The sequence below is a fragment of the Cricetulus griseus genome, chromosome 5, assembly GCF_003668045.3.
Source record: "Cricetulus griseus strain 17A/GY chromosome 5, alternate assembly CriGri-PICRH-1.0, whole genome shotgun sequence".
NCBI classification, from domain to species: domain Eukaryota; kingdom Metazoa; phylum Chordata; class Mammalia; order Rodentia; family Cricetidae; genus Cricetulus; species Cricetulus griseus.
In genome coordinates, this window is record NC_048598.1 from 124348689 (window position 1) to 124361145 (window position 12457).

Genomic DNA, 12457 nt, shown 5'->3' on the forward strand with positions numbered 1-12457 from the left:
TTGTTTGGTTTTTGATTGTGTTTTTGTTATGTTTGTTTTTATCTATGTAGGTATTTTGCCTGTGTGTGTGTGTCTGTACACCTTAACAACTGAGCCATTTCTCAAGTCCAGGTTTTAGGTTTTTGTTGTTTTGTTTTGTTTTGTTTTGTTCTGTTCTGCCTTTCCTTTCCTAGAACTCATTATGTAGACCAAGCTGGTCTCGAACTCACAGAGGTCTGCCTGCCTCTGCCTCCCAAGTGCTAGGACTAAAGGCAGGTGCTAGGATTAATGATATATACCACCAGAGCCAGCCCTTTTTTTGTTTGTTTTGTTTGGGGGGAGGGTGCTAGGGAGCTGAACTCAGGTACTCATGTTTGTGGGGCAACCACTTTTCCAACTGAGCCATCTTTCCAAGCCCCTGCATATTAATTTAAAGAATGTTCAAGTTTAGCAAACTTTATTTCCAAAGGAACACATCTAAAAACATATCCAATGGGGCTTGGAGATGAAGAGCACTGGCTGCTCTTCCAGAGGACCCAGGATCCATTGCCAGCACCCACGCTGCAGTTCACAACCATCTGTAATGCCATTGTCAAGGGATCTGATGTCCTCTTCTGGCCTCTTCAGGCACCAGAATTGCACATGGTGCACAGACGTGCATAATTCACCCATATATATAAAAATAAATCTTTTTAAAAAATGTATAGGGGGTAATGGTAAAAGTACTTCATCTTAGAGAAATAGAAGTGAAATAAGAATAACTAAAGAGAATTTGTATTTGTTAAGCAAAGCATATGCCTGACCTCTAAAATTGCTTATTATTCCTCTAGAAATTACTTTCTGCTGTTTTCCGGAGAAAACTTGAGTTCCTTTTTTTGTCAGAAGACCTCCAAGGTGACATTCCAGAGAACATCCTCAAGGTAAGAGAGACTGAGGACCATCTGCAGCCACTCAACAAGTTCAACTTTCAAGACTGTGGGGGAGACAGGTCTCTAAGCTGTTGGCTATCCTTTGTTTTCAGAGAAAGCAATAAATAGTCCCCTCCAAGGGAAGTTTAGAGTGAGTGTAACTTACCGGATTTTGGAATTCTGGAAGCAGATTGCCCAGCCATACTGATTGTAGCAGGCAGTCAATTGTTCTTTGTATTACACCTAGAAGGAATTCATTACTTGGGTTTAATTTAAGATTTTTGAATTTTTGACCAGTAGATAATAGAAAAATTGAGGGAGGAAAGGAACTAATATATGATGGACTTGTCTTCTATAACAGACACAATAATATTTTATAGCTAATTATTACAACCTTTTAGGGGTAGATTCCAACTAAATGTTCTCTTTGTCTAGGCAAGCATGATTGTATAGGCCAGTAATCAAGAATTTAAGGCCAGCCTCAGCTACATAGTGAAAACCTGTCTCTATTCCTACCACCCATCTGATCTAAACTCTCTCCCAAAGGCTCAGTCTCCAGATATTAACATGTGAAATTGGGGATTAAGTTTCCAACAAACAAACTACTTCGTTGTTGTTTGTTTGAGACAGTGTCTTATATATCCTAGGCTGACCACAAAGTCTCAGCCTTCCAAGTGCTGGGATTCCAGGTATGTGCTGTATACCCGGCTTCTAACAGGTGAACTTTTAAGGTACACGTTCAAACCGTAGCAGAAGGGTTTTATGGGAAGATAAAAACTAGACTATGCCTCAAAACATGGACAGAATTCGGATGAATAGCTAAAAGCTGATGTGTAGTGTTCTTTCAAAAAATAAATTGAATTGCTTTTAGGTGTGCATAAGGCCTTACCCACCTGGTCTGTAAATGTATAGTCTTAATTAAGATCACCAATATGAGGAGAGTGGGATGGGACTAATCACTTTTAACCTCAGTCTCATCAGTAAAATGGGAATAACTACAGTTATCTTCCTGTGGGGATTATCATAATGGTTGATTTGGTTCTTCCGTAAAGAGCCTTGAACAGTGGCCAGCTATACAAATGTTCCTACCGCTGTTGAGTCATCAAGACACACAAGTCATATAGCCATCTTGGTGGCCACGGCAATCTCTGTCTTCATTCTCCACCTAGGAGCTGTTTGAAACCTTAGCACAAAGCCCAGTAGGCAACATACCTGACAGAAGCCCAAAGTGGGAGAGCGGGACCCCTCAGCTCAGCTCTGAAGCTATCTCCATGCTCTGGAATCTTCTGAAGCAAGCCCCCTTGCTAGCCCAGGCCCTGTTGGAGCTCCTGCTTGAGGATCACCACAGCACCAGCTTCTGTCACAGTCCTCTACAGAAGACACTGCTGGACCTCATTCAAAAGGCATTGCAGACCCTTCGGGACCCTGCCTCTCAAGCCCCTGGGGTGGCCAACGCTGTCTGTGGAGCCCTTCAGGCTCTATGCTGTACTGCAGAGCCACCAGAGAGTGAATGGCATGTCCTATGTGAGGAACTAATAGAGACCTGCAGGACTGAGGGCAGTCCCTTGCAGGAAGAGCAGCTACTTGGTTGCCTATTGCATAAGGCTGGACGGAGCCTACTGTCCCTCTATGGCCAAACCTATGCAGAGAAGGTGGCAGGAAAAGGTATGTTTCTTTTACTGTTTCTCCTGTACTTTGGTAATTCCAATGTGCCCTCTGAAGTTCTGGACTGATATTGTACTTGCTTGTTGTCCAAGACAAGAGAGGCTAAGCAAAACCACATAGCATGTTTTATTGTTGTTTGTTTGTTTGTTTGTTTGTTTGTTTAAATCAGAGCTTAAGAAAATAACAGAAGCAGCAAAGAGCTTTGCAGAAGCTGAGAGGAATAACTCATCTTTAAGATAAAGCGTAAATGATTGAGTTTAACTTTTACAAGAGTCCACTCTTCAAATAGAAAGACATTTTCTCTAACCTCCATAATATGCACATGCACACACACACAATATAAAAATAATAATAATAAATTTTAAGTAAATAAATATTCGTGCCTAGTCTCAGATCAGTTGGTCTTCAGTGTGGACTGAAGCATGAGAAAAAGGAGCTCTTCATTTCCTAGTAACCCTCCTGGTGTGATGTTCAGCCTCCCCAGATCATCTGGATCCTGAGAGGGCAATGCTGGCCCTGTTCTCCACTCCCAACCCAGCCCACGCTTGGAAAATGGCCTTTTTCTACTGTCTGAGCAACAGCAAACACTTCCTGGAGCAGATCCTGGTAAGTCAAGCTTAATTATTGTCTGTCATAGAAGAGCCCAGAACTCTCCCTAGGCTATTTTGGTTTTCTTTGTTTCTCTCCCACTCATATATCCAGCTCTTACAATCTAACCAGTGACAAGTCATTTTCTAATTGTCATCCTGAAGTCCCTAGGAGAGGGGCCTCTGAGAACCAGTCCCATTCATAATTGATCTGTAGTCACTTTCTATTGAATCTTTGGTAGGAAGTAAGATGTTGGCTATGTATCAGCTTCTGGAAAGTGTAGAAAGCAAAAGCCACAAGCAAAGAATGTAGGCAGCAAGACAAGGCCTATCTGGCAGAGAGTTTTAATTACTCTAACTCTTGCCTTCCAAACTGCAACTGAAACTCATTTACTTCAAAAGATATTTGTGAATCCCTGCTTAAGGCTATGTGCTATGCTAAGCAATGGGGTTATAACAGAAGTCAGCCCTCTCTTCAAAATGCTTACAATATTGTGCTTTTGTGAACATTTATTTTTATATAACCGACTACTCTAATGAACCTGGAACTCATTCTTTGCAGTTCAGGTAACCAGGTGACCTTTGGCTTATAGGTAACAGCGCTAACCCTGTTGAAAGAAGAAGACTTCCCAAGCCTTGGATGCCTGCTTGAGAGGGAATTCAGGCCTCTCAGTCACCTGCTCGTGCTCCTGGGATGGACACACTGCCAGAGCCTTGAATCTGCTAAACAATTGCTCCAAACCCTCTACAGGACTCAGGTAACTCATTCAGCACCTCAGAGTGCTCCAGAGGTGAATGCCCTGGGGCTTCAGGCCTAGAAGAGTTCAGGGTCTCACAGTCAGCCACGGTGTTTGATCCCTGAGTCAACATTTGTTTCTTCTTTATCGACATAGGACCAAGGTCATGATGAGCTTCTCAGGGACGCCTGCAAAGGATTGTGGGCTCACTTAGAAGTCTTGGAGTGGTGTGTACAGCAGAACAGGTATGTCCCTGTCAAGTCATTCCTCCTTCCTACCATACCTAGGGCACTCTCAATCCTAGTCCGTTTCAGAAGAAAATTTCGATAATGTTGGCCAGACACAAATAATTGGTCCATCTGTTAAAACAGGGGTTGGGAGAAACAAAAGTAATGATTAGCTTCCATTTGTGACCATCATGTCACAGCCAAAGGATAATTTGGAGTCTGAAAGAACAACAGCTCACGATCCCTAGGCATGTAGGCCAGGCATTGTTCTAAGCCCCTTACAGCATTCCGGCAGAGTAGATAATAGACATGATTTTTGCTTTAAATGTGGGACACCAAGGGCCATGCATGGTGGCTCACACTTTTCATCTCAGCCCCTGAGAGGCAGAGCCAGGCAGATCTCTGTGAATTCACAGCCAGCCCAGTCTATGTAGCAAGTTCCAGGCCAGCCAAGTTAGCTAGTAAGACCTGCCTAAGCCTAGATCTGAGTTTCCATTTTGTTCTTTGTTCACTTCACCAGTTCTTCAGAAAGTAGTTGGAGGGGTGAGTAGGAAAGGACTCTTTGAATAAGCCGAAGAAGCTTATTTGAAGCTACAGAGAGTACAGAACTTAGGAACCTCAATCTTCAGCCCTTCTTAGACTCCACTGATCAGAAAGGTCCTTCCTCGGTCTTTTCTAGACAAGCAACTAACTTGATGGATATAATTCCTTCAAGGTGGATAAATGTTACCTTTTATTCTAGACCTAGAAAAATATAGTTTGAGAAAGTGAAACCCGAAATATTTCAGGCCAGAGAAGAAGAACAAGAGGAAACATTGCTGTCTCTCTGCAGGGCAATGATATAAACTGCCTCCCTGTCCATCCTTCCAACTTTCCCTTTCAGCAGCCTCATACCAAAGAGAGAGCTCTTATGTCACTTACACGGTGGAGACAGCCACTCAGTCCTCTACTCTCTCCATCACCTTACAAACCTTCCAGCCCTCAGGGAGGAAGAAGTCCTCAAGCTCTTACAGAAGGTGCCGGCTAAGGACCTCCATCGAGAGCATGGTGAGTTGGCCCTAGTGTAGTTACATTGTATCATACAGGTCAGGGAACTTTCTCAGGTGACAGCAGATGTTTCCAGTAGGGAGATGTTGTTTTGATTTGCTTTTTAAAAACACCTACCACAAACTGGTGTTTCCACGTTCCTTTTTTTACCCCCTTTTCTTCCCCACCCTGCCTCCAGAAAGATGGGCAACTTCTTTGGCAAATTTCCTAAAAGTACTAGCATTCTGATTCATACCTAGAAATGTAAAAGGCTTCCAAGGATGTATTTGACATTTGGCCTCTGAACCCACTGAGATGTACTTGGAGCTTGGGACTTAAACCTAAAAGGGGCAGTGATCAGACCATGACTGGGGTACAAACCATGTGGAGTTTAAGTTAGAGCCCGGGCAATGGAGGCCACGACTGGTGGAGAAAAGAAAAGCAGAGAGGACAAAGCTGTTATTGACTAGGGTAAAGGCCTTCAGAAGTGGCAGGTCAGACACGCAGGAGGGTAAGAACTACAAGTCAATCCTCTGCTGCAGCCATGAATGCTACTCATGCCTGAAAAGGTTAACTCTGAAGTTCTGCCTGTTTCTCCACTTCAGATACCCATGATGCCTCAGTCCCTGAGCACCTGAGCCAGTGTCAGAGCCTGACCCTCTACCAGGGCTTCTGTGCCATGAAGTATGCTGTCTATGCCCTCTGTGTGAACTTACATCAGCACTCTCAGTGCCAGGACTGCAAAGACATCGCCTCCTCCGAGGACCTGGCCTTGGTGGAGCCAGGCAATGATTCCCTCCCCTCCACAGGTACAGAGCTTCCCTGTCCCTTCCCCATATGCAGACACCTTCCCCAGGGACTGCTTTGTGTGGTTACCATTTCCTTCCAGGATGGAGTGCCCTTGATTTGAAAGCACTCAGGCTTAATTTTATCCATTTATCAGCCACTGCATCAAAGGAACCTGCTTACATCTTTATGGTTCTTAATCTGATCATCTAGTATAGTATTTGCCAAATGTTTTCCTGTTTGTAGCTAGACACCATAGGAAGAATAGCATTTCAGGGGCTGGAAGTGATGGCTCTGTGGTTAAGAGCACTGTCTGCAGCCCAGCAATGGTGACACACGCCTTTGATCCCAGCACTCAGGAGGCAAAGGCACGTTGATCTCTGAGTTCGAGGCCAGGCTGGTCTACACACTGAGTTCCAGGACAGCCAGAGCTACACAGAGAAACCCTGTGCTGAAAAATGGCAGGGGGAGCATTAGCTGCTCTTCCAGAGGTCAACACTCAGCAGTGTATAGGAACCACATGGTAGTTTATAATCATTTGTAACCATGGAATCTGATGCCTCTTCTAATGTTCAGGTGTGCGTGCAGATAAAATAACCCATATACATAAAATATATAAATAAATAGATCTTTTGAAATAGTAGAATAACATTTCACATCAACTCTGGTTTAAACTTACATGTGCAGTTTATGTCTTTATTATATGTGTGTGCATTTATGTATGTGGAATATAAATTGAAGCTTAGTTTTAAGAAACAGTACTCCAAATGGAACATACTTAGGATTTTTTTTTCCTTTTCCCTTCCTTCCTTCATACTGTGTAGTCCAAGTGAAAATTGATGTAGCCTGGTTTGGCCTCAAACTCTTAAGCTTCCCCAACACTGGGATTACATGCCTGAAATGCCATGCTTAGCTCTACTTCTTCCTCCTCCTTCTCTTCCTTTAAATTTATTTTTTAGATTTTTTTTTAAATACATGTGGTATTTTGCCTGCATGTATGTCTATACACCCTGCACATGCTTGCTTCCCACAGAGAGGCCAGAAGACATCAGAACTCCTTAGACCTGGAGTTACAGAGGTTGTGCGCCATCATGTAGGTGCTGGGAATCAAACCCAGGTCCTCTGCAGGCACAGACAGTGCTCTTAATCACTGAGCCTTCTCTCTAGCCCCTTCTTTTTTATGGCAGAGTTTTATTCTGTAGCTTAGGCTGGCCTTGAATTTGTGACAGTCTTCCTGCCTCAGCCTCCTGAATACTGGGATGAGAATTGTGCTACCACACCCTTGTTGACTATCAAACGTTTAAGTGACCTAGGCAGCCTGAGATTGTTGTTATAGTAACAGGAGGTTAAAATAGAATTGAGGGGTAAGGAACATATAGTACCTTAATTCCTACAACTGAAATATGAAGTATTTGTCATAGTTTAAGAGCAGAAATGTAGGGAATGTGCAGTGGGCTGTGCTTTTTAATGTTTCTCTCTCTCTCTTCTCTTCCTCCGGCCTCTTATTCATCCTCTGTAGGTGCTTCACATCTCTTCCCAACATACCTGGCCCGATGCCGACAGTATTTACACAGTATCCCTGAGTCTCTGTGCCTGGAAATTTTGGAAAACATCTTCTCTTTGCTCCTCATCACCTCTGCCGATCTTCACCCAGAGCCTCACCTGCCAGAGGACTATGCTGAGGATGAAGACATTGAGGGGAAAGGCTCCTCGGGTTTGAGGTCTCCATCAGAGAGTCCTCAGCACATAGCCCCACCCGAGAGGAAGTCAGAGCGGGGTTCCCTGGGACCCAGGAGCCTTGCTCTTCACACAACGCCAAGCTGTCCGAAGGCAGAGCCAAAAGACAGCTCGCCAGGGCCTCACAAGCACAGCTTCTTGGACCTAAAGCACTTTACTAGTGGCCTGAGTGGATTCCTGGCTGATGAGTTTGCAATAGGAGCATTTCTCAGCCTTATTCAGGAGCAGCTCGATGAGATCATCAGCCACAGCACTCCCGAGGAGGCAAAACCCCTGGAAGGCCAGAGCTGTTCAGCCGGCAGAGATGGACTGCAGAGCCGCCTGCACCGGTTCTCCAAGGTTCTCTCTGAGGCCCAGTGGCGATACAAAGTGGTAACAAGCAACCAGGGCTCAGGTGAGTGGAAGAGACAGAACTAGAAGGAGAAAAGTCCCGGCAATGTGGGCAAGGGGCAGGTATGTGGGAGCCACACCCTAATCTAGGGAATATGGCATCTCAGAGCTTAGTGAAGATTGCCCCTGCCTGTTTCCACAAGAGGTCAAATCAAAACTCGTCACTGTGTCTGTGTTTGCAATTTCAGAAGAGCAACCTTCCCGAAGATACCGGCCCATTGCCAGAAGGCACTCTAGTCTCCGTCGAGGTCGTCGGACTAGAAAGACCAGGACAGGTGATCCAAAACCTCTCTTTTCTCCTCTTCTCAAGCCTCCTTCTCATCTGCCTAACAAAGAGGCATACTGATGCTTGTCCAATGTTGTCTTAAGCAGAGCACATGGTCAAAATAACAAAATAACCACCATCTGCTCACTAAGTACTAACAATAGCTTGGAAGATCCTCCTAGTCCCACCTCTTCCCCAGTCAAGTTGTAACAGTTTTTTTTTTTTTTAATTATTATTTGAATTAGTTACAAGATTGTTTTACCTGTCAATCCCAGTTCCCACTCCCTCCCCTCCTCCTTTACCACCCCTCCCAACTAAAACCCTACCTATCACATATCCTTTCTGCTCCCCCTGGATGGTGAGGCCTTCCATAGGGTGTCATCAGTGTCTATCATATCCTTTGGGATAGGGCCTAGGCCCACCTCCATGTGTCTTGGCTCACGGAGTATCCCTGTATGTGGATTGGGCTCCCAAAGTCCACACCTATGCTAGGGATAAGTACTGAACTTATCTACAGGAGGTCCTGTAGATTTCCAAGGTCACCTCACTGAAACCCACGTTCCTGGGGTCTGGATCAGTCCCTCATAACAGTTTTTTACAGAGCCTTCCAGAAATTCTCCACGCAACACATATCCTTTCACATATACACAGTGACACCACACACACACACACACACACACACACACACACACACACACACACACACAGTAACATGCTGGGGTAGGGTAAAGGATGCCATCAGAGAAACCTAGGAAAACTGCACGGCAATGTTGGTGATTTCCTACGGCTCTGAAGTTGCTCAGTTTGCATCCACCTGCTTCATCGAGCACAGAACATGCATTGCATTTCCTTTTCCCTACAGCTGCCTCTTGTTTCCACAGGGCTGCCTCAGTAGTGGGCCAAGGGGACTCCCTTGGTGGGTGACAACCTCCACAAGACCACACTAAGGAACAGCCCGCCTCCACTGGCCAGTCTCAGCACTTAGGAAAGCTGATGCTAAGCCACTTTTCCTCCTGGGCTTAGAACAGGGTAGACTTTGGCAGGCCGGGTTTACCACTTACATTTCCTACCTTTTCATGTTTGGAGACCCATCCTCTATGTCAAAAAAAAGTCATGACTCCTCTTTGCCCCATTGTTTCCTAGTTATGATAGTTGTGCTTTTATCTTACCAAGCTCTTGCTAGTACGTAATCAGCAGATGATGGTCACTAGATCCTAGGACTCTAAGATGGTTGAAAAACTCCTGGTATAGACTGCTACCCAGAGAGCTCTGGGACCACATCATCCCGGCCATCCATCCTTGCTGGAGTCACCCTTTATTCTCAGTCTATCCAGATCTCAGCTCATAATTTGACTTTGCAATTTATACACTATAAGGAGTTGATGGCCAATTTTCACTCTTCCACCTCCAGATGGCCGGGAAAGAGGCTCCAACCCCTCCCTGGAGAGTACCAGCAGTGAACTGAGCACAAGTACTTCAGGTATCCGGGTCCCAATCAGCTGATAACTTTAGACAGCTTTGCCCATGTCCAGACTTGCCATGCCCTGTGGTGTGAACACCAGGACTGAACCTTTGTTCAAGCTTATTCTGCAGATAATGGAGATGCTTATTCTGCAAATAGATGTCCACTAGAGAAAGGGAAAGGGCTTTCTGGCTCAGTTAAGTTACCCAACAGCAGAGAGAAAAAGGTGACTATTCAAGGAAGGTAGTTGGTACTTGTATCCTAAGATGGTAATAAATGTTGACCCTTCATTTAAGCAAAAAACAAGACCTATTTACAGATCTTTTAGAGAAAAATATAGGAATGTGGAGAGAGGTGACAACTCTGTTTTATCCTGTGTCCAATGTTCTTACACCTTACAGAAGGGAGTCTGAGCGCTGTGTCTGGGCAGGTAGAGCCCGACAGCCGGTTGCAGCCCCAACCTCAGAGTTCCATCATCCCCATGATGTTCTCCCCACCGGAGTCACTGCTGGCATCCTGTATCCTCAGGGGGAACTTTGCAGAAGCCCATCAGGTGAGGAGAGACTTCTCGTGGTAAAGCGAGCTAAGTCAGCCCCTGACTGGCTGTCATATTGGGCCTCCGGGAGAGCTCAATACATGCGACACCAAAAGTACTTGAGAGTGCTCACAGAGGGTCACATTGAGCAGGAAAAAAAAAAAAACAAAAAACCAGAAAGGAACTTCCACATGTGCAGGTCTAGTGCTTGGCACTGCAGGTTTAGAGACACTGAGTCATTTGTGCTCTTAATACAAGCAGTGTTTTCACAAACTAAAGTAGCCACAATCTCATCACCTCCAAACAGTGAAACTTTTGTCTCTTTCTTTATACCCTTAGGTACATATCTGTGTTTTTATAGTTAAAAATCATAATGCAGATAGCTTTGGTAATAAACAGAATGACCGTTCAGTTCAGTGTGCACCACAGGGGCTGTGCCGTGGGATGTAGGGTGGACAGCACTAGGATAGCAGTCAGAATGGCAACAGCAGTCAGAACAACTCAAGCTCTCTGATCCTTGATCCTCCATTGTAGCTCAGTGTAATTCCTGCTTCTCCCACCTCATAGCAAGGTTAAGAAGATTATACAGGAGCCGTGAAAAAATGCAGCAATCCTTTGTGTTGTTTAAGCTCAATAGAATTAAGTTTCACTCTTCTGTGCTTCAAACGCTCTGTGCATTTTTTTGAGACGTAATGCTGGTCCCAGGGCATCTAGGTTAGAATTTTCTATGGCATGACTCCAGTTGTTAAGTAAATGTAGGGGAAATCTCCATGCTAACCTGGTCTTTCCTTAATTCTTCCTGTTCCTTTTAGAGTTCCTACTTTGATGATTAGCAGCCTCTGGACAAAATAGGGGATCCCTCCACCACACCCTTTCTTTTGCGGTGCCTAGGATTGAACCAAATGTCTCACACCTTCTGGGCTTTACAATGATTTACACTCCTGGATCAAGAATGGGTCCTGGATCTCATTGTTCTGCTGCTGTTGTTGTTGTTACTTCCCAGCCTTTCTTCAACCTGAACAACTTGTCTAGGAGTTTGCATGGCATTTTCTCTCCTAAATACCACACATTTCTCTTCCTTTCCTCAAGCCATGATGGGGGAGGGGGGCACACATGTGCTTTATTTTTTAACCTAGTTACAAAATAAGTTGCATGTATTACAAACAGTATAAACAAGAAAATAAAGTTAGTTTTAGCACTATTAACACTATCATATAGAAACAGCCAATGTAAACCAGTCCGTGGTGGCACAGCCTTTAATCCCAGCACTTGGGAGGCAGAGGCAAGCGGATCTCTGAGTTAGAGGCCAGCCTGGTCTACAGAGTGAATTCCAAGACAGCAGAGCTACATAAAGAAACCCTGTCTTGAAAAACTAAAATGAAAGCAAGGAAGGAAGGAAGGAAAGAAGGAACAACCAATGTTAAAGATGTATTTTTGACCAATATTTTTCAAATGATAATCATCTAATCATGTTGCATTTAAGTCATTTTCTTTCTGTCCGACACACAGATTGTATTTAGCCTTATAATATTGCTGTGGAAACATGATTGCCCTTTTATGTAAAGCCTTTGGTTTTATTTCTTTACGAAAAGTTCACATAGCTGGGCATGGTGGATCACATGGTAAGCCCATCACTGGAGCAGGAGGACTGCTGTGAATTTGAGTTCAACCTGGGTTATAGATTAAGAGCCTGCCTCAAAAAAGGGGATGGGGTGGGACGAAGGGAAGGGAAGGAAAGGGAAGGGGTCTCACCTAAATTACTGACTCAAAACACATTTTAGGGCAAATGAAATGTGTCAGTACGTAAAGGCACTTGTCACTCAGCCTGAAAACCTGAATTTGACCCCCAGGACCCACATGGTTAGAGGAGAGAATTAACTCCTGCAAGTTTCTCTCTGACTTTCACATGTGTACTATGGTATCATGTACCACACTCATTCTCTCTAAATAAATATAATTATAAAAATGTTTTTTAAAAATGCATTGTTAATGTTTGAAAGGTTGCCAAACTATTCACAGCCCTTATGGCAGTACATTTACCACTTGAGGATTAATTCTTACACTTGGTTAGTGTATCAGATAGTATCTGTGTTAGCTTATGTCAACTGGACACAAGTTAGAATCATCAGAGCCACAACTGAGAAAATACCTCC

At 44.3% G+C, this 12457-nt stretch overlaps 1 protein-coding gene across 3 annotated transcripts in view; it reads left to right on the top strand.

Annotated features, from left to right (window-relative positions):
• The window catches only part of Zfyve26 (zinc finger FYVE-type containing 26), a 64536-nt gene that overhangs the window by 5477 nt on the left and 46602 nt on the right, over positions 1–12457 (top strand). For 2 of the 3 annotated variants that reach the window (XM_027418377.2, XM_027418378.2), the window contains exons 4-14: positions 810–899; positions 2057–2552; positions 3028–3158; positions 3733–3897; positions 4033–4121; positions 4987–5150; positions 5735–5938; positions 7435–8046; positions 8231–8317; positions 9719–9787; positions 10171–10322. In XM_027418377.2, coding sequence (XP_027274178.1) covers positions 810–899; positions 2057–2552; positions 3028–3158; positions 3733–3897; positions 4033–4121; positions 4987–5150; positions 5735–5938; positions 7435–8046; positions 8231–8317; positions 9719–9787; positions 10171–10322 — 2259 coding nt within the window. The remainder of the gene's footprint in view (positions 1–809; positions 900–2056; positions 2553–3027; positions 3159–3732; positions 3898–4032; positions 4122–4986; positions 5151–5734; positions 5939–7434; positions 8047–8230; positions 8318–9718; positions 9788–10170; positions 10323–12457) is intronic. The other variant, XM_027418379.2, reaches the window with a different exon arrangement.